Below are 21,925 nucleotides of genomic sequence, written 5' to 3'. Positions count from 1 at the left end.
CCTCCTCCCCATCCTTTTATCCATGTGGTCATTGTCCCCTCCCTGCACCCAGCCAGCAGCTCTTCTTTCTTTCCCTGCATCCCTGCACAGGCTCTCTCTGTCCTTGGCTGTTTGAGTTCCTTCCCAGCAGCTGAGATTGCTTCTGCATCTGAATTACTCTGGGTTTCCAAGAGCTTCAGTGCAAAGACTGGAATTCTGCACAGCGCCAAGCACTCTTTGCTCTCTCTGCTCAATGACTAAAGTGGGACGCTGGTCAAAATCTCTCCTGTGCATGAAATACCTGATTTGGATAGAAATTGGGTGGGGATGCATTGATTTAGTTCAGTGTCTTAATTCCCTGTTTCTGCTGAACTCCAGCCAGGTCTGCCTCTTCCAAAGTTTGGTGCTGGGTTGTCCTTGCTGTGCAATGCCTCTGAATAAATATGTGGTGGGGAAACCCCTGCTCTGTGCAGTGCTTGGGTCGTGGAGAGGCACATCCCAAGGCCTTGATCACAGCAAGGTGACCTGGTGAGCACCAGGCATGTTTCTGTGGGACAAAACCTGTAGAGTTTGGGGATGAAGCACAGGCTCTGGAGGCTGTGGAGGAGTGTGGCCTCCAGAGAAAAATGTGATGCTTGTCAGGTCTGTGGATGTACTTTAGGCAAGAGCAATTTTGAGGACCAGAGCCTAAATGGGGCAATTTGCAGACTCCAGCTGGGCTGTGCTGATGCTCCCTCCTGTTCTCTACAGGGGAGAAAAGCTTTTCCAGAGGTCCTCAAGACTCGCAATTCCCTCCTTCCTCCCTGCAGGCATGTGCAGGAGGGTTCCAGCAATGTCTCCCCAGGGCCACCTGCTGCATTTCCTCACCAAACCCTGGGCTTGCACCCCCTCTTCTGCTTCCACCCTCTTCATGACAGTTAAAATCCTGTCTGTTCCCTGGACAGGTTATGTTGTCCATGGCACAGCCTGGATGTGTTACTGCATTATTCTCGTTTTTCTCATATTTTTTCCTCTCTGCTGTCTTTGCTTTCCCACCCACTGTGTCTGTTATGAGAGGAGCTGCTGGTAGCTGTGGTCCCACAGGAGGCAGGGTGCAGGTGAGGTCTCAAAAGGAAGCAGCAGAGTTGTTTTGGGAATGAAATCGCTTAAAACTCCCCAAGGATATTCAGTGCAGCCAGGAGACCTGGGCCACTGTGGGGCTGTAGAGGGGCACCCAGCAAGGAGAAGGTACATCTCTGGAGCTGTGCCATAAAACATTAATGAGGCCAGAGCAGCAGGAACTTCAATAAATCCCATCTGTGTTTGGAAAGCCGCAGAACGATGGGAGAAACTTCTCATCCCTTGGTAACTAAGGAAGGCATTAAATAAAAACTCCTCAGGGACAAACATTTTCAAGCCAAGAGAGGCAGATAACCTGCATGCAGCAGGCTCTGAGGAGCTGGCTGAGCCTTGGCACACGAGGACTTTCTAGAAAGCTGGAAGGTTTCTGTCACTCCCAGTAGCAGCCAGGCATGGCCATGAGGCCGGCAGTCTGACGTCCATCACCACGCAAGTGGGTTTGAAATGGGGAGTGCATCCATCATCAATCTTTTCTTGATTTGAGCCTCTTAAAAATTTAGGTCTGGCGTCATGGACTGATTTAGAAATGGCTCATCTTCAGCTGGCGCCCTCGCTCCTCCCATCACCTCTGGTCACCCCCGAGAGACACCCGTGTGTCTCACAGGAATCTGCAGGGTGAAACCTCAAATGTCACAGCTAGGAACAGGCTTGGCGTAATTTAGCGTGATTTTAAGGAAAATAGACCCCATCAGATGGTGATTTTATTCTTCAAGGTTGCAGCTTTTCCTGTTCAGGGTAGCACGATCTCTGTTCTAGACTTCTGTCAAGCCTTTAAGCTGCATGAGGTTTTGATTAAAGAAGTAGTTGCACAGGGACCTGGGCTGACAACGCCTGGCTCCTGATGGATGTGTATCTCTTGGTTCATTTATTTTTAATTTCCCATCCTTTTCTCCTTCTTTGGAGACTGGAGGAATCTGCCTAGTGGGTAAGAAGTGCTTGCACTGGAAGGGAGGGGGAAGATTGCCGACACTGGCAGTCTGATTTCACCTACCTCTGACCACTTCTTGCTAAACTTGGAGGAAGGTGCCTGGCCCAAAACATCCCCATGGTGCTAGGAAGTCGATGGAAGCTCAGGAGATGCCAGGATTCAAACCTCAGTGAGCCAAAGCCTGAGAAACCTTTTGGGGACAGGAGAAAAAAGCCTAATGCTGGGAGATTTCAGCAGCTCTCGCTGCCTGTCTTAGAGAAGGAAACGATTGAGCTGCGGCTTGATGGTGGTGTGTCAGCACCTCGCTGGGGAAAGGAAATTGCAGGGTATAAAATAACTGTGTGAGGGCTGGGATGGCAGCAGAGCCTTGCAGGGAGTGCACCTCAGTCACCTGAAGTTTACAGCACTGGGAGATGAATGAATTGAGGGAATTCAATATTTTTTTTTCTGGCCTTCAAATTCTGTCAACCTGCAAGACTTTTGTGGGCTCCCCCACAAACCTTTGCCTTCCTGCAGCTGCAGGGGAGAGCAGAAAACAGCCCTCAACCAGCTTCTGGAAAGTGCTTTTAGACCCCATCATAGCAGCCATGGCACAGCAGCGATGATTATCTGCTTATAACAGATGCTAGATCAATAGCAGGGCTTCAAGCTACGCTGCAAGGCAATTGACTGCAGAAAGTGTTTCTTTATTGGGGTAAAGCTGGGCTTGCAACAGGGCTCAGATTCGCTCTTACATCTCCGGTCTTAAAATGTCACCACCAGCTCTGATGCCTTTCATCCTTTGTGCAGGGAGAGAACGCACATTATTCATAATTGGACTCTCTACCAGGCAGCAATAGCCATTTTCATTTCCTACAATAGCTGAGAAAGAGTGAGGATTTGCCTTTTTCTTTTTTTTTTTTCCCCATCTCCCAAATAGCATTTAGTGGCAATTTTATTCCAAGTGACTCGGTAACGCACGGAAGCGGGTGGCATCGATTCTCCAGCTCTCGTAACAGAGCCAGTCCTGCCTGGGTGTGTAACACCAGGCCTGTTTGTCTCCTAAATTTAGCTTTTCCAGCGTGTTGGCACCGCTGTGAGCCTCATAACAAGCACCAGAACTGGGTCGCACCCTCCGGCGTGCCGGCTGGACTGGCACAATTAGGAGCGCTGTCACCTTGAGGGAGAGGCACATCCTCTGTCCCAGCATTGCTTCCCACAGCCTCACAGCTGGAGGTGGTGGTGTTTTCATCTGAATCCTCTTGAAGAAGCTGTGCAATGTATTTTTATGGTGTCCCTGCAGGCTGAGCTGCCTGTGGTGGGGGTATGGTGGAGCCCAGCCTGGGCAGGCAGCTGTGAGCTGAGATGCTTTGTCTGTGTGTCGAGCCGGGCACGGTCTCAGGGCTCTGGGTGAGTGGTGACAGTCATTCCAGCAGCTGCCCACCCACTGTGCACGGGTACCTGCCAAGGCAGGCTGTGCTTGGGAAGCTGAGCCATTTCTGTGCCTGTTCCTAGAGTGAATTTGGGATCCAGCTGGTGTGTGACGTGCCAGCTCAGCATTTCTCAAAACCAAGGTCAGACTCTGCCTCTCACCTCACAGCTGACCCGATAAGCAACCTCCTTTTTTTAGCATCTGCAGAGTGCTTCTGTGAAAACTTAGGGTCTTTGTTGTATATACTGGACTTCTCTTGTTTAGTATTTTAAAAATAAACTGCAGGCTTCTGGCAGCCCTGCTGGAGTAAGTCAGCACACACACAAAAGATGAAAAAGAAATATTTAAGCCAAGAGTCTTGTTTCCGTATGGGATCAGAGGATTATCTTTAGACCCTGGAAGCTGGAAGAGGCCCTTTCTTCTCCATCCCACTCCATCCCTCTCCTGCCATCCTGCTGCTAAGCATTCTCACGTGCAAGTCTGTGGCCACCTGTGTCTCACGGGGCAAGGGAAAAGGTGCAGCTGGAAGCAAAAAAGAAAGTGGTTTTATCTACCCAGACCAGCAGGTGTGGAAGAGGCAGCTCCTCCTGTGTGGCCCTGGGCTGTGGCAGTGTTTGTGCATAGCCTGGGGTCTGGGAGCTGCTGGAGGGGAGGAACCCCCTGCCACCCCTGGAATGTCAGTGACCCAGGGGCTGGGCAGGGGCCTGCCACAGTCACAGACATGAGCTGGGTGTATTCCAGTTGTGCCATGGCACAGATTGTTTAGCAGAAGCCTGCCCAGTTCCCAGAAGGATGTGATCTCCCAAAATAGGCTGTTTTGATGGAGAAACGCAGACACGCAGTGTGCTGGGTGCTCTTGGGAGGTTATTTCTGTAAGCCCCACTGCTGTGCTTCCAGCAGGATGCAGTTGCATCTTCTGCATGTTTGGAGACTCATGGTGGGGAGGGAGTCCTTGGGGTTTCATGGTGAGGGTGCTGACTCTGGCTTGTGGCAGGCTGGTGGCACCCCAAAGAAAATGCCACCTCATTTTCCCTACTTTTTCCTTCCTGGATAAACTCTGGGAGGACACATCTCCAGTTGCTCACAGGGCAGCATCAAATGGGTGGGAAAGTAGATAAGTAAATCACTAAAGCAAAACCCTCCATGTGTTTTCCACCTCTCTAATGACCTCAGTGACATGTGCAGCTGGAAATGGCTCTTGGCAGGAGCATCCCACATCCCTGCTCTCCTGAGTGTGGCAGCAGATATTTCAGCAGCCTGGTCAAAGCAGTGCTTGTTGGACATTGGTTCCTTGTAAATATTGGGAACTTCATCTTAATTAAAGTAAACAAGTATGTGCAGCCTCCCAGGCTGCCTGCCTGCATCAGCCCCCTTACATTCCCCTTCCTAAGGGATCTGACAAAGCTTTAAAACCCTTGTACCCAAAGCCAGGGAAAAACAGTTGATTTTTGGAAGCTAGTGCTGATGTATTTCATTGATGAAGGACATGAGATGTGGACACAAGAGTGTGCCTGGGTTGGTTGATATATGGCAGAGGGAGCAATAGTGCACTGACTGTACAGGGCAAGGGGTTTTGGTTTTGGAGGGTGACCCCAATCCAGGGGAAGGGCTGTGGAGCTGCTGCCTGAATTTTCCTGTTCCCTACCAAACTACCTGAACTTCTGTGCTTGCTCCCATGCAGGAATGAGGTGCAACTTTCTCAGGAAGTAAAAAATTTGGTTTCCAGAAAACACCTGCACATGCACATGGCTTCATCAAACTGCTCTGCTTGTCCAGTGGGTATTGAGGTCAAGGACCAGAGGGAACTCTTGATTTTCCCATGTGTCATTGAAATCCTGAATGTCTGTGGTGAAGTACAGACTCACCTGGATTGGACAATGTCTTACTTGGTTTTTCCTTTGTGAAACCATTTTTTGTTCCCTCTTTTTACTCCCCCAGACCAGGGATGATGCAGCCGTGGGCTCATTCTGCAGGTCTGCATGTGCAAGCTCTGCTTTGTCTGGCTGAAGGGTTTTCACTTGCTATCTGTATAGGCACATTTTTGGTGTGATCCTTTTTGTACTTTGGGGAAGAAAAAGGCTATGAACAGCTCACAGCCCTGAAGAGGGTGAAATGGAGATGGGTTTTAGCAATTTTCTGTGCTTTTGGCTGTTGCAGGGAAGCCTGACCATCAGGGCTCCCAGAACGCCTTCGTCACCTCCTTTGTACCGTGGGAGGTTTGCTCATTATCTGGTTTCTGCTTCGCTTATAAAAGAAGCTGTAATTGTAGCAGCTCCTTGCCATAAAAGCAGAAAGACATTTTCTGTGAAGGAAAGTGTACATGCAGCTTTTATGATCCTTTACAGTACTTCTTCTGCCCGCTTTTCTTGCCTCCTGCCCTTTGTCCAGCATCATCTCTGTGCCTGCCTGCTGCTCAGCGTGACCACCCCTGGCTCAAACCTCTTCTTTGCACCTTTTAGATTGAAAAAGTTGGGCATCCTCCTTGTCAGTCTTGTTGAGTGAAGGAAAGACAGAGCCCAAATCCCCCCATGTAGTCAGGTGTTCAATTCCTGCCTCTTCTCTCAGAGCTGCCAGCCCAGTAGCAGATGCTCAATCTGCATCATTCCAGGTAAGGTTTTGGACTGGGGAAGAGAACCTTGTCCGTCTGTCTGTGACTGAGGTGTCCATCTGTAACAGGAAGTAATACCCAATCTGATCACTTTGAGGCACACATGCCTGTTCCTATAAAAAGCCAGAATGACCTCAGACGAGATACTGTATTTTTAACTATGAAGCATTCCTACTAAGTGCCCTTTCCTGTTTATTTTTACCAGGACATTGTTGTAATGACTGCAGACTTACTCATTTCATTCCCAAGGCTGGAGAGCAGCACTGAATGAGTTTCATTCCGAGATTTTGTTGTACAATCATTTTCCAGAGACTGATGTACTCGGAAGCCGAAGCGGGTGCATTGCCCAATGAGGAGCATTACTTTTCTTCCTGTATCCATTAAGCTTTGGCCACTGGTGCAGATGTGAGTAGATCCATATCTGGAAGGACTTTCTCAGCCTCTCTCCTTCAGCTCTGTCCAGGCCTCTAGTAGAAATTTGTGGAGCAAAAGGCTGTGAGAATCTTTGAGCACTGGATGCAGGGCTGGTGTGTGTACCCCAGCACTGGGCTTTCAGGCTGCAGGAAGGAGCTCCCCTGGCATGCAGATCACAGGATCTGAGGATAACTGAGTGTTCACTCAGCTTTGGGTTCCTTTTCTTGCATTGAACAGATGAGCAAACACCATGGGGCACGTGGTTACACCCATCCACACCCAGAGGAACCCCAGTGCTGACACCTGAGGGGTCCTTTGGTTGTGTTTAACCCTTCATGCTGTTGTTACCTGTTGTGCCCGTGTGTTGAACATCTCATCCCTGGGCAGAGGGGAACAGAGCCCGAGTTACATAAAGATCACATTGTCCCTCTCTATTGTTGCTGCCACGACAGCAGCATCACAAACATGCGTGTCCTCAGTGGGAAATGTTCCCAGGGGAGCTTAACACGGAGCGTGGAACATGATCTGTCCAGCTGGGAGAGGACAGGAGGCCCTTCCAGACGAAATCAGGGCTTTGCTGAGCATGGCCAGTGCAGCCAGTACCTCTATTCCAACCACCTCTCACTCCTCTGTGAAGGAGTATTGGATTTCTCTTGCATTTTGTGCTCTCTGAGGCGGATTTATTTTCTTCTCCCCCCTTCCCTGTCCCCCTCCCATCAGAGCTCCTGGGGGAACGATGAGCGGGTACACGCTGTCCAGAGGATGGGTGTGTTGGGACTCCTTATTAGCAGACTTATTCTAGAGAATTAAACCCTAATTTCACAAAAGGGCAGCAAGAGAGAGGCTGCAGCTCTGGGAGGAGCTGAGTTGGCTTTGTGTGTTGTTTGCAAATAGCACAAGAAGTCCTGGTCTGAGCCTGTTGGTCCTGGTCACTGGAGTATTGTGACCAAAAGAGTAATTGCTGTGTTTCTTTTCTATTTAAAACAAAAATTACTAAGTCGTGTTCAAGGAAACCAGCCATGGCTCCTCTTCCATGCTGTCACTTGTGCCTCTACTTGTTTTTGGTTTCAGTCAGGGCTTTAAAATGTTCCTATTCCTCTTCCACTGCATCTTTTTACCACCCCTCTGCAGAGCGTTCCTCTGCGCTGCCTGTCATTGTTTCTCCCTGAATTAATTGTTGTGTGTAATTGTGACCTGCTGCAGGACGCTGCCTTGCTCTATTAGAGAGAGGTGCTAATGAAGAACATTGGGTACCACATTACAGGAGAGCAAGGCTCAGCTCTTTGGGGTGTGTACTTGCTGTACTGTTACTGCCAGCCTGGCAGAAATGGTGTTTTTGTCTCATCACTCACTGGCTAATGATTGTAATTTTTACTTGCTGGGAAACTCTGGATATTATGGACTTCATTAACAGATACATGAGATGCTACCAGACCTGCATAAGGGGGAGAGAGGAAGAAAACAACCCCTGCGTGGAGGCAATTTTGTTATTTATCTGTAGCAGTAGAAGGGATGCAGAATTAGCGTGGGATTCAACAGTGTGGCTAATGAGCTGGGCTGAGCTGGAATCCAAGCAAACCTATTAAGGAGAGCAAACTGCAAAGATAATGCCCAGTCCTGAAAACCTTCACATCAAACACAGGATCCAGGCAGTGCTGGGATGGCTCAGCTGCTTTATCTTCCTCTCTGTGGGGCTGGGTGTTTTTGTGCTGCTGGGTTTGTGTCTCTGGAGGCTGCTGCTTGCTGTCACCCACAGCCTTTCTCCATCCCCTTCTCTCCTGCCAGCTCCCTCTTACTCATACATTGGGTGAATTGGAGCTTCAGATTTAATCTTTAAGACAACAGAGCCAGAGTATTTTCACTCCCATGGGCCACAGCTCCTTGAGTAATTGTCTGAATTGAAATATTGCAGCATCCAGCCCTAGTTTTCAATTGCCGACAGTGTGACATCTGCAGGTTTGGCTGGCTGGGGACACTGGCTGCTCACAGTGGTACCTGAACCTGTATCTGCAATTAAATACAGGTCATACAGGAGAGAAAGAAACACCTGATTTAGCTGACACCTCCAGTATAGCTTTACACAGTCTCTGCAATGAATCAGAGGCTGCAAGTAATGTCAGTTGTTAGGTGACCTCAATCTTCTTTTACCTGGAGCCCGTGAAGGCTTGTTTCAGTTCAGGAACAGGATATTTCCTACATAGCACACTCTGGCTGAAGATTGAGCATTTCCACTCCACCTAGAATAACTGCTTTTTAATCAGGCTGACCTTATTTGCAACGATGATAGCAATTGGAACTGGAGGTTTGCAGCAGCATTAGGAAGCTTTGAGGAGCAGAATAGATCCTTCATGATGCAGATAAAGCTTTATCTCCACATTTTAAACCAAACCCAAGGCTCTGAAGTGAATTCAGGGGGACTTGACCTCAGCACTGTAATCCTTCAGGATCCAGGGCCTCGTTTGGAAGTAACGCAGCCGAACTGAGGGGAGAAAGTAAAAGGTCTTTAAAAAAAAAAAAAAAAAAGAGAGAGATGTTTATCTTGTAACGTGGCATTTGTACTGAGTCCTTGCTGACAGTGTGGTGCAGCAAAGAGCTTGTCTTCCTAAATCCGTGCCAGTTCAAACATCGTCAGTGCTATTGTTGGATCGCTTTGTTTGAAAATGGGTCTGTTGGGTAGAGGGCCTGGTTCAATGAAAGCAGCTGTGTAGAACACTTCAGGCTCTTCCTCTGCTTTGCTTTATTTAGGGCTGCATGAGTACAAGCAACAGGAAAAAATCCCATGCAAATACAGGATGTGATGTGGGTAGAATGTTCTCAGTCACTCAGGAGACTGGCACACACCTTTGCTTCTGGTTTGTTTATGAAAGTGCCTGCTATGGGCTGCCTGTTTCCAATCTGTTTGCCCCAAGGAAAACACTCTGAGCTTCAGAGAAACGTGTGAAAATACAAGGCTTGTGGTTTTCTGGATGGGGACTGGGTGCAGTGGGAAGCTGAGTGTGGGCCAAGTCATCTGGGCATGGAAGATGAAAAGAAGTCTGGAAAATGCTTCACCGTCCTGCTCATGAGATGCTCATCTGGCAGCATTGCCTTCCCTCTGAGCTCCAGCAGAGCCCCACATATTTGTGTAGGGGCAGTTTCTGCCTTTCCCTAATCTCAGGAGATTATTTTATTTGGTTGCATTCCTGGTTTAGAAGAGCTGAGTGTGGTCCCAGCTGCTCCCCATTCCCCCATGCAGCCCGTGTCCCTCCCACTGTTGGGCCATCCCTTCCACGGCCCAGGCTGGGACTGGAAAGGTCCTTCCCCAACCCGTGCTGTGCTCTGGAGAAATCATTATTTCACAGATAGTTTTTCCATGGGATTTGCTGGCTGGGAAAATGGGGTTGGGCTGAGCCTGATTCCCTGTGGTGGGAGCACATTGCCCTTCCCCTTTGCTCTTGGGGAGCTGATCATAAGGGCTCCCCATGCCCGCTCTCAGAATTAATTAACACAGCTCGTTCTGGGTTATTGAAATCACCTGCCTTCAGCTTCCAGCTCTTTGGACATAAATCATGAGCTCTTTGCTTTGAGGAGAAACTGTTCGGATCTTGTGTTGGAAATTGCTAGCAAATACAGCCCATATTCTGTGTCATTTTTGTTTTTATTGAAGAGGAGAGGATGTGGCTCATGGAACATGGATGGACCCAGGCTGCCTTGGCATACACTAAGCAAGGGCTTGTTTTCATTGCAGCCAGCTAATGAGATCCTACTTTGACAAATCACATAAACGCTATTAGAGAAATGAAATTTTTTATCTCACTCTTTATCATGAGTGGATTCAAGGTAAAGGCTCGTCTGGAGGTAATCTGGAGGGATAACTCTAAGGTAAAGCATACCTAGTCTTTATGAAACCCTTATCTGTTTACCTGCAGCCTTGTTTTGTTTCCCCAGCTCAAGGCTGTTAGCTGAGGTGACCTGTGCCATTTCAGTCCAATTACTTTCACTAGGCATGGGTGCAGGGAGGGTTGTTTTTTAGGCTAAAAGTGGTGGAGGCAGGCTGGGTTACTTCAATGTCCTTCCGCTTCTTTACAAGTGGAGTCGCTTTATTCTTCTCCCCGTGTCAAAGTGCTCAGACTGGACCCTGTTGACCTCCTCACTGGCAGCATTCATGAGGACAGAGTCACTACAAGAGGCACTCCAGCTTATTTCATCCTCTTAACTTGCTGGTTTGGATGATGGGGACTGTAGACAGGGTGGGTTTGTCATGCTGTCTCATCTCACTTCAGCTTTTCGGTTTTGGAGGGCAGCCCACCCTGCTCTCTGCTTCTGGGTAGTTTTCTTCTTCAGCACTTGGATGTTCTCCTTTTTTATTGAAGCCCTTTGTGTGTTCCAAACCCCACGTTCCACTGTGAGAGCCTGCAAACATGTGGTTTTTCCCTCTGTGCAGCTCTTTGTCACCTGGGTGTGCAGCCCCAGTGTTCCAGCTGGCTGCTCCTCACCTCAGTGTCCTTGCACAGCCAGGCCACACATCGCCTTGTCTCTCCAAAATCCCTCTCCTGTTTCTTTTGGCTGGAACAAACAACAAACTCCCCATCCAGAGCCAGTGAAAGGCAATGGAAAAATCCTCCTTGCGTCAAATGGACGCCTTCCTTTCCAAACTGAGAGCCCTTGGCAGACGTGGAGGAGCTGAGCTGTGCTGCTCAGCTGTGGCTCCCTGACAGCTCTTACTGCCATCACACCAGTGAGGCAATGGGAAAGGGGAAAAACTTAACTGATGTAGCTTGCTGGGGGGATCTGGATGAGCCAGCCTGTCCCCATCTCCTGGGACCCTCGCCAGCCCTCAAACCAGGGCGCTTGGAGCCTCCAGAGTCCCTGCCATGCTCTGCCTCCACCTGCATGGGCTCCGACTGTCACCTGTTGTCCCCAGTGCCTCTTGCTTGCCATCAAACCATCTCTGGGTGCATCTTTTCTTGGGGTATTGCCATGAAAAAGCCTTTATAAGCTCTATTAGACACAATCCTCAGCCTGGTTTGCCTCACATGAAACCATTAAGATGCTGCTTGTCTCTTCTCATATCAGTTCAATGTTTTAATTGCATGAACTGGAAGCTGCTGCTCCAGTTCTTGGTGGGGGAACTTCACAAGGCTTTAATCATTTGCTAAAAAGCTTTCAGGCTGCATTACCATCTGATGGCTCTCTGTAATGGACAGCCTGTGAGTTGAGAAACCTTCAGAGAAGTAACTCAGTCTCTGCATCAGGTAGTCCAAAGCTGCCAGAGTTTTTCCTAGCGCAGGCAGGGAGCAGCTAAGCAAAGTGGAGCCCACTGGGATGCTGGCTGGAGCTTGGCAGCTGTGAGCAGCTCCTGCAAGGCTCTGTGCTGGCAGGAGGGGCTCAGAGCCTCATGGTGGTCTCCTGGTCACCCCAAGTGCCAGCTTCTCCTCCTGGGCAGTGTCCAGTGGGGGTGGCTCAGCCTCCAGCTCTGCAGTGTCAGCTTTCCATGGTTTAGTGCTTGCAGAGGTGAGGGGTGATGCTCCCACCCCACCAAAGGGACACCAGGGGGATAAAGGCTGCTGCGTGATCTGCTGGCCCCAGTGGAGGCGCACAGCTGAGAGCTGGTGGTTCCCAGCCCAGAAGAGGTGGTGGGTGGGGAATGCCTGAGGGACTGGCCTGCTAAAGGCTGGAGGAGGGAAGACACCCCATGGTGCCCGTGTTGGGAATCACTGCCCAGCAATGGGCACTGGGGTGGGCACACAGGAGCCCCCACAGCCCAGCTCAGCCTGCCTGTCTGCCAGGCCCTGCCCACGGGTGGCTTTGGGGCTCCTGTGGGTTGAGCACCCCTTCCCAGGGCCATGTGCCCACCAGGGCTGGCCTGGTGCTCCCACCAGCACTCAGGGAAGGAGTTCTGTGCTTTGTATCAGAGGCACCGCTGTGCTGGGAACGTGACTGCAGGGAGGTGACAGCTAATTGCTGCAGCGAGTCAAGGACTGTTTAAGCAGCTAATTAATTCCTCCTAATCAGCCCTTGATCTGTTGAAAACTGCATGGCATTATCTCCTCTGCTGCAACACCTTGATAATTCCTGTCTGAATGGCCTTCACGGAGAACATATTTAAATAAACTCAATAGAGATTTCAGACAGATAGCAACTATAATTACCAGCTTGTACAAATTAAAACCGTGGTTTGTTCTGTTCTTTTCCTCCTGCCTTCGCTGCCCAGAGCTCCTGCTAATCATGTTCCTGCTGCCAGTGGCACGCAGGTCCCCGGGGCATTTTCTGCACATGCCTTTGGAAAGCCTGTGCCTGGTGCTGGGGTGGGCTGATGTGGCTGCTGCACATGGGCACATGCCAGCCTCAGGTGGTGTCATTCCTGTGCCAGGGGCTCAGTGCTGTCCTGGTGAGCTGCAGGAACAGCCCCCACACATCCCATGGGGTGATCATGCACGATCCTCCCCAGGAGCAATCCTGCAGTTTCCCTTCCTGTCTCTCCTAAGCTTTGCAACCTCCTGGAAACACAGAATTTTTCTCACCTAGGAGGGACTCACTCAGCTAAAGTGATGGCAGGCTGTCAGGATGGCCACAGTGTCCCCCTGGTGCTGTTGGTGCTCCCCTTTGGCACTGCTCTGGGTACTGCTGGCTGCACTGGGGCTCGAGCCCTGAGTTAGGAGGGATAAAGTCAGGCCATACTCATTTCCTCCCCAGCCACCTGGGACAGCCAGCAGGGCTGGCTCCTCTGGCATTTGGCAAAGGCCAGCCAGCCCCAGTGCTTGCATTTCCAGCTCTGCTTCCCTTCCTGCTCTTGGGAGCACCACAACCAGGCCCCGGGTGCTCAGGTCTATCTTTGTCCTCCCTGTCTTTAGATAAATGTGGCATCTGTGAGCAGGGTTGTTTTCCAGCATCCAAGCAGTGACAGAGAGCAGAGAATGTCCTTATGCTTTAATGAGGGATTACAGGGAATCAGAAAGGGAAAAATGGATTTTTTGTAACAGGAGCAGGTCGATGCCTCTGGTCTCTGTGGGTGCAGTAAGGGTAATATCAGGTTTCCTGCTCTTTCAGCAGGTCAGGAGCCAGCTGGGGCATGTCTTTCCCAGTGGGAGATGCTCACATGGAGCCACCTAAGCCCAGAGTCAGGGATTCTCCTGCCTTGGCACCCCAGGGGAGAACTTATCCCATGGCTGGCCTAGGAGAGGTCAGACTGAAGGAGAAATTTATTCACTTGGAAGAAATTCCTTACTATAAGGATGGTGAGGCCCTGGCACAGATTGCCCAGAGAAGCTGTGGCTGCCCCATCCCTGGGAGTGTCCAAGGCCAGGTTGGAGCAGCCTGGGATAGTGGAAGATGTCCCTGCCCATGGCAGGAGGTGGAATAAGAGGAGTTTAAGGTCCCTTCCAACCCAAACCACTCAGTGGTTCTATGAAAATAAATTTGCTCAGGTCAGTTTTGTCTGAAGGTTTTTATTGAGTTGGGGCTGGATCACCTTTATATCCAGGGTTTGCCTTATGAACTTGCATCCTCTTGGGACTGGGGTTCAGATGTGCCCTGGAGAGCTCATTGTTCTTCCTCTGGACATCTCATGGAATTTCTGACATATGGACCCCTCAGCAGGGTTCCTAACCCCATAAGATGGGGGAAAATCCTTCATGCTGTCAAATGCAGTGAGATGGGTATGTAAAGGGAGGGCATCCTGTACACTGTCATCTTTTCTCTATCCCAGACTTGGACACTGAATATTTCCATGCCAACAGTTTCTCCAGGGCAAGGGCATCCTAAGAAATGTGCAGAGCATCTCCCTGGGTGGATGATGGGATTTTGCAGGATGTAGAACCAGCCCCTCAATCCTGCTCCCTGGAGAGCTGGGAAGCAGACTTTCACCTCAATCCTCCTGTGCCTCAGTTTCCCTTGATTTGAAAGGAGCTGCTAATCCATCCCAGGCTCCCAGGAGTGCCACAAGGCTAAATTCACCAGTCACCGCACGTTTTTCTTTGGGTACCATGGCGATGGGGCAATGTGAGGACATAAAATGACTGATTTGCATTGAGATGCAAGGTGTCCCTTTGTCCTGAGCCTTTGGGCTATCTGGTTTCCTTGCCCATCTCTGAGGCGAGCCAGATATAGCAGTGGAGTCACATGAAACAGCACAAAGGCTCTAATTCAGAGCTGGGACTGAGCAATTAAAATGTAGCGTGTTCAGAAGGCAGCTTCCCTGGATGGCAGACAAAAAGAATCAATTTCCTTCAAACAAATACTAAATATTAATGAGAGGCCATGGTTTGCCATGCACATAGAGCTGGAAAGAGCATTTCCCGTTGATCGCTGCGGAGGCAGGTTCCTGAGATGAAATTGCTTTTTGAATGGTTATTTGTGGCCTTTCACGAGGTGGCTCGTGGTTTGCCTACCCAAAAAAAGGAGAAGGAAATGCAGAGCATTTCCATTTTCCATCAGGGCCGGCACTGGGGATGTGTGCCTGTGCTTTCATTTTTGTTTACGCACTTGCCCGAGTGGTTGGGGAAATGTCTTGGATCGGTTACGTAGAAATCAGCCCCAAATTTACGTCTAGAAGGAAGCAATTCCCTGGGAACATCAGCCAGCTGAGCCTGCCCCCAGAATGGCCTGCCAAAGGCAGAACATGGGACCCAAGAGCATCCCTGGCTTTGCAGCCACATCCGCTCCTTGATTTATTTCAATAACGAGCATTGGGGGAAACATTAAAAAAATTACTTGCAGCCCTCACCAAGTATCCTAAAGTGAAAGCAGAGTGCTGGGAGCTTTGGAAGAGGAATTTTTTCTATTGCATTGACCCTTGGGTAAGTCAGGAAATTTTGTATTAACTCCATTTCCAAACTTGGAGTTGGAAGAAAAATAAGAATGCTCCTCTCTCTCCTTTAACAGGACACACAGCCCCTGACATGGGGCTTGCTCATGGTCAGCACAGTGCCCACCTTAGCTGGGAGGGCAAACAGCACACCAGGAATGGGTGCAGCCTCCCGGGAGACTGCTGATGTCAGCCCTGCTCTGTCCCACACACGGCTGTGGAAGATGCTGGAAGCATTTTGCATCCATCACACAGTAAATAATAACACATCAGCTCACGATTTTATAAAGCCATTAAGGCTGCTGCGTAGCTGTGGGTCGATTGAGTGCTAATATTAGCTCAAAATGACTAAAATTAGAAAATTAGAACCCAGCCAGAACTAATTAGTTGTTCAAGGAATAGAACCAGAACCGGAACTAATTAATTGTTACTGAAATATCGCCGCAGGGCCCGGTGGGTGCTGCCGCTTCCAGCCCCGCTCTGGCTCCCAGCTTTGCTTGGGATGGCTCCTGTGTGGGCTTGAAAAGGAGCCTGGGGTCCCATCTGAAGGCTGTGACAGCTAAATAAGAGTTGGCATCTCAGTCCCAGCTGTGTGATGCAGCACACGCTGGGCTGTGCTGGGAGTGATCCCATCGCAGCCGTGGCAGCTGCTGCCTGAAGGGCTCGGGAGCACGGCCCCTCATCCCGGCATTGCTGCCCAGATGTGCCTTTCTAAAGGTGAGGGTAATTACAGTGACCGCCTCCCTGGCTCCCAGGAGCACACCAGCTCTTCCCTCTGATCCCAGGGGCTCTGCCTTCTCCTTCTCCTTCAGCTCTGCTGCCGCTGAGGTGCTCTTCAAAGCTCCCTGAGCAAGCCAGGAGCTGCCATCCATGCAAACGCTGCCAGAATAATTTCCAGGGAATTAGGAAGCTGGTACAGATAACTGGCATGTGGCTGCATTTTTCCATCTGTGACTCAAGTCACCTGTATGGTCACTTCTTTTTACTTTCCAAAGGTGGTAATGCACCTTATATTTCTTTTTCCACTCTCAGCACTCAAACAGCAGCTCCGATTTTAGCAGCAGCGTGACGCACGGTGTTTTAAATTCAATTTAGAATACAAACTATTTATACCAGCCAGAAAAAGGCAGTGAAGCAGCTCTCTCTGTCATGAGTGGATTTGTAATTTCAGAGCAATCATTGCATAACTAATTGAATCAGCTCTCAGCATGTGAAATCAGTGCCCCTGCTTATCAGAGGTTTTCATCGTTCCCCCCTCCTGAAGCCAGCAGTCCCCCTCCACCAGCAGCACTTTGTGCTTCTGCAACAGCCTGGGAAGAAAGCGAGACCTGCAAAGCTGCCTTTTTCTGCTCAAATTGAGCCAATAAATTACCAAATACATTCAGAGTAGATGAAGAGCTGGGTTGCAGGTGCCCCTGAAAGCTGCCCAGGCTCCATGCGAGGGAGTGAAGTGCATTTGAAGCTAATCAAGTGCCAGCCATGTCTGAGAAGCAAATTGGTGCCGAGATGTTCTGCTGACTCCCACTTCCTGCTTCATTGCCCAGGTGTGCTCTCTCTCCTTGGCTGGAATTTCGGGTCTGATGTCTGATCCAAACCTCCGGCTTGGTGCCTGAAAGTGGAGCCTGAGAGGGCGATAAATATAGCGGCAGCTTTCCCAGGGATGCAGGAAAGGTAGAGGATAAAGTAGCTGTAAGGGTTTTTATCAGCTGGGACTTCTGGGCCTGGATTTGGTGACTGGGATGGGTCTGGTTCTGCAGATTTTGGGAGCAGCTCCAACCACCTGCATGCAGCAGCCCCTAGGGTGAGAGGGCACTTCCTCATCTCTGGGGCGGTTTGGGAGGGGCCCATCAGCATCTGCAGAGCAGGGAGCTGAACATGGGAACCAGGGAAAAGTGTGCTGTGAAGGATGCTAACAGCTCCCCAGGGATGCTGTGTGTGGATGTGAGAGTCCTGAGCTGTCACTACCGGCTGGGATGGGTGAGGAGGGCAGACTAAACCTGAATGGCTACAATTGCTGAGTGCTAATGAAGGCTAAGCTGGTTAAAGTGGCAGCAGTTCTCTGGGCAAAGCTGGCAGATCTTGTCTTGGGGAAATTTGAGGCAGAGCTTGCAAACTTTTCTGGATGTGCAGAGGGAGGACTTGTTCCTAGCAGGATCCCCTGAAACTGGTTGTGGGAGATGCCACAGCCCAGAAAATGAGAGCTAAGCATCCCTGTGGTGCATCCCCTACTCAGGGATCTGCTTTCCTTTCAGGAGAGCAATATTAGGATCCATGGTAGAGGCCGTCCCCTCTTGCTAAGGGGACGGCCTTAGCAATGCTCTCAGCCTTGTTGGAGACATATCCAAGCCTTGTATTCCCTAAAACTGATGTGTAGGGTATTTTCTGGTTTGTTTTTTCTCCTTTTTTTGAGCCTGTTGAGCCTGTTTGAACCTCTTTTTTTGGTGCTGCTGGCTGACCTCGTGTGCAAGGTCATGTGCAATGCAAGCAGGGTCTGGCCCAGGTGTGAGAAAGAGCTCCCATCCCCAAGCTTGATCCAGCCATGTCCCATCAGTGGCCTCCACTTGATTCTTGCACAAAGCCACACAGACAAAGTGTTCTGAGCGCACGAGGCCAAGGCCGTGGGATTTGTGCTCCTGGGGCAGCGTGTTCCAGGCACCCCAACCACCCACTTTGTTTTCCCTTGTCTCTGCAGGTAGCCAGATGGGAGCACAAAACACGAGCGCTCAGCCAAACCTTCGGCTCTCCCCGTGCTGCCTGTTACTGCCTGGGTGCTGTGATCCTGCTGCTGAACTGTGTGCGCAGCCACTGGTAAGGAGCTCACCCTGCTGCTACGCATCCACGGGAAGAAATGCCCCTCTGGAGTGAGGGGGGAAAAGGGACATTTGCTCAGCAGTGTTAAATCCAACCCCAGCGTATCGCTTCTCCATGGTTGGATAAGTTCAGGCAGCAGCAGATTTATTTTATTCCAGGGTTTGTAATAAAGATTGGGGATGCAGCAGCATGGCAAAGCCATCGGTTTCAGCGGTCGTTAAGTGTCCCAGGTTACCTTGCTCTGCTCCCTGGGGATGTTTCCTCTCTCCTGTGAGCAGCCCAGGTGGCAGGGCTGTTTACACAGGGTGGATCATATGTAACAGCAGAATTTTTTAATTTTCTTGTAAAAATCATAAACAAAATGAAAGCTGCTTTTAAGGAGCCGCAGTTTCCTGTGCAGAAGAGCAGGATTACCTGTGCACTTAACAATCAGTCTCTTGAAACTCTTATCTGCTATCTCTAAACACTACCTGTGCTAGCTAATAGTATTGTATGACTGATACACCATTCTCCATGGGAATATGTCCTTTAACGTTCCCAGTGCAGCAGAGAGGTTTTACTGCAGAAGATTTCCTCAATGCCAGCAATTTATCTGTGATCTGCTTGGCTTTATCTCCACTGCTGTTAGGAGAGACCGACTCACTAAATTCCCAGGTTCAATTATACCAGGGTCACAGCTAATGGGTTGTTTAGTACTCTGGGTAATTTCTCAGGCGCAGAGTTCTCAGGTTGGAATTTGCACATGTATTTAAGAGCTCTGCTTTCCTGGAAATGACACCAGGACCTGCCCTTGCCCTTCTGTGTTTGTCCCAGCCACTGCTGATGGCAGAAACTGAAAGAAAGCTTGCAGTGAGCAAGGCTATAATCAAATGCAGAGGGCATGTGTGTGTGCTGCTGATGTCTTAGTGACACAGCAGGCTTGGATTTTGCTGGAGAATGTCTCAACAGCCTCTTGCACAAATTACATAGTCACTTGTTGTCTGGGAAGCAATGCAAAGCCTTGTCCTTGCCTTTAATTAAAAACACAGCTGGTGGAGGGACAATCTTCATTTCCAGTGGTCCTGCTGGCTCCTGGGTCAATGAGGCTCATGGGTCACAGCAAGGCACTGAGAGGGAACTGCTGGGGGAGCCAAAGTGGCCTCGTGTGTCCTGGCACTGTCACACTTTGCCCCTGCAGAGCCCTCAGAGCCCCACCAGGGCTGGCTCTGCTGTGTGTTATGAGTCTGTGGGGACTGTGGGACTCACTGGGTTTGGCTCAGCCCAGCATTTGGGCCCTGAAGGAAACAGCAAGGTCAGTCCAGGGGCTGCAAATGCCCCCTCTGCACCTTGGATTTGGAGGAGAGGCTCTAGAAGATGGGGCAGCTCAGCCTCAGCAGAACACAGATGAGACAGTCCATCCTGATGGGCCAAAGTCTTTCAGGTTATTGCAATGGAAAGTTTATTTTCCTCAGATGTTTCCACGTGGTTGGGTCATTCCCTCCCCTTTCCTTGGTGCTGAGGTTGGCCTGAGTGATGGCTTGCAGGCTTTGGAGGCTCTTCTGGCAAGGCAAGCCCTTAACTGTGGGGGGATTGGGTGGTTCCAGGGTGATCATCAGAGCAGCAACTGCTGGAGTTACCCCAGAACACACCTGGGAGCCTCACTGCCTCCATTCCCAGCTCAGTGAGCCCTCCAGGGCTGCCCAAGGCTTATTGCTCCAGCCTGGGGAGCTTTTGCTGCTTGGCAAGGCTTCATCCTGCCCCTTACCCTTGCAGGATGATACCAGCCAGGGCCAGCCCAGGCCTCCACTGACCAGAGGGGCTTCATGTGACACAGTCAATGTCATCTCTGTGACCAGTGATGCTGGGAGAGACATGTCTAACCTGCTCTTGCTATTTTGCTTTCCCCTCTATTTTATTCTCTGAGCAGGTTTTCTGCTCCTCAGCCCCTTGGAGACCATCCCTTGGCACGGGCTGTGCCTGGCACGGTGGCCAGGGTGGCTTGTGCAGAGCGTGAGGGCTCTGATAGTGAGCAAAAAGGAAGCCTCAGGGGTCCCTCCACCTCCAGTGCTGTGATCCAGCCTTTAAAACTCCTCTTTTCCTGCTCTGGGGACTTGTTACGTGGGTGGGGGCTGCCAGGGAGCGATGAGGAGCCCAGGGGATGTTTCTTTTGGTTTTAAAAGCCTCCTTCCTTTTTGCAGCTGAGTTTTTGAAAGGCTCCATGCTGGAGGCGGAGGAGAGGAGGGCAGAGCAGACAGAACCTTGGGGGTGGGTTGGCATTTTAGCTGACAGCACCTGGGAGCCAGGATGTGTTTCTGCATCACCACCCACCCCACGTGGGGTCTGTGCTGGGGTCCTTCCTCAGCCCAGCACCCTGAGGCTCTCGTGCCAGCTTGGCTCCAAAAGGATGCTTTGTGTGTAAGAAAGGGATGTCTTTGTGCTCAATTAAGCAATTAGATGCTTCCCAGCTCTCAGCTTCATTATCAGCCTTGGCTTGCAATCCAAACTGACCTGTGACCAGAGGGGACCTGCTTAGTCAAGTGCACAAGACAAGCATCCTTAATTGCTTTGCTGCAATGATTATTTTCATTACTACAGTTTCTTTCTGCAAGAAGCAAGGAACTTCCATCACCGAGGTTTTAATCTGTGGAAACAACTCCTGAACTTTTGAACTGTGTGCAGTTTGTGGCTGTTATCTGTGTGACATGGGACGTGACAACCTTCACCGTCCTCCAAACTCACATCCACTATTTCTCTCTCCTCCCTCACCACGTTGTTTGTATCTTTCCCTGCATCAGTTTATTCACAATTAGCCACTGGCACTGCCTCCAAACCTCCCTGCACTGCCTTTGGCACACCCTGGCACACTCCCCACCCTTGGGCAGGTGCACAGGGAGGTTCTGAGCCGCCCTCCTGAAGGGTCTCAGGATGTTTGCCTGAGCTTAAAGGCAGCACCCACGTGCACACCTTGACTGGGGGGGCTGCAGGTGTTGGGGTGTCTCAGTGTGAGTCCCACAGAGGCTGTGCCAGCCAGTGCCACTGGCAGCAAGTCCTGCATTGATGCCACACTCTGGATGTTGACTCCTGTGTGGATTTCTCACTTGGAGCTGATGCTTCCAAGAAAATAAATCTGCCCTGGGACGGGATTTTGCACAGAAAAGGGGTTATTTGTCATTGCCAGGTAGTGCCTCTCACCTTATTCTCAATCCTGTTTAATTTTGTGAGCTGGCACCTGAATGAGTGTGCTGTAAATGGCATCGATCCCAGAACCACAGGGCCCTGTGTGCAGAAGTGACCAAGGTTGATGATGGGAATTGAGCGTGGCCTGACAGAGCTGGTGCCCCCCTCTGAGCCACAGTGCCAGAAATATCTGATACCTGTTCAGGAAATGCCCCAGGGCGCCAACAGCACCTCCTGCCCACGGCATCCAGATGAGGAAACCTCACAGCTCAGATGTAAGGCAGGGGGAGAAGCTGCCACAGCCCCCAGCTGACCTAAATAACACACACACCCCAGTGCTGTCAGAAAAGCAAAGTCATTATTGGCAGAAGAAGCTGTGAGGATGATGACCGGGCTGACAATTGCCAGTGGTATCGGCAGGACGATTTCAGTGTTGTTGAGGCTGCTGTTTTCTAATGAACAAGATCTTTTGTTGCAGCTTGTGCTGCTGGGCACCACTGGGTAATTTTTATCCCCGTTGCCTCCTTTAGCCAGGGAGAACAAAACCTCCAGCATGGGGGACAGACCATTGCCCCACATGGTGACTGTGGCACCTTGCAGTGGTGGCTGTTGTCACCAAAACCCTGGTTGCCTGTTCCACTGCTGCTTTCTTGCTGCCTGCTGGCCCCTGGCCCAGTTCTGCTCCAATTGTGCTTCTCAGCCCCAGTTTGCAGG

General features: G+C 50.4%; 1 protein-coding gene across 2 annotated transcripts in view; it reads left to right on the top strand.

Moving 5' to 3' along the window:
• The window catches only part of PEMT (phosphatidylethanolamine N-methyltransferase), a 42,099-nt gene that overhangs the window by 4,695 nt on the left and 15,479 nt on the right, over window positions 1-21,925 (top strand). For both annotated transcript variants that reach the window (XM_066560664.1, XM_066560663.1), the window contains exon 3: window positions 17,937-18,052. In XM_066560664.1, coding sequence (XP_066416761.1) covers window positions 17,937-18,052 — 116 coding nt within the window. The remainder of the gene's footprint in view (window positions 1-17,936; window positions 18,053-21,925) is intronic.

The sequence above is a fragment of the Molothrus aeneus genome, chromosome 16 (genome assembly GCF_037042795.1).
Source record: "Molothrus aeneus isolate 106 chromosome 16, BPBGC_Maene_1.0, whole genome shotgun sequence".
In the NCBI taxonomy this organism is placed as follows: Eukaryota; Metazoa; Chordata; class Aves; order Passeriformes; family Icteridae; genus Molothrus; species Molothrus aeneus.
The sequence above is the reverse complement of the archived record's forward strand: the minus strand, read 5'-3'. Positions and strand labels throughout refer to the sequence as shown.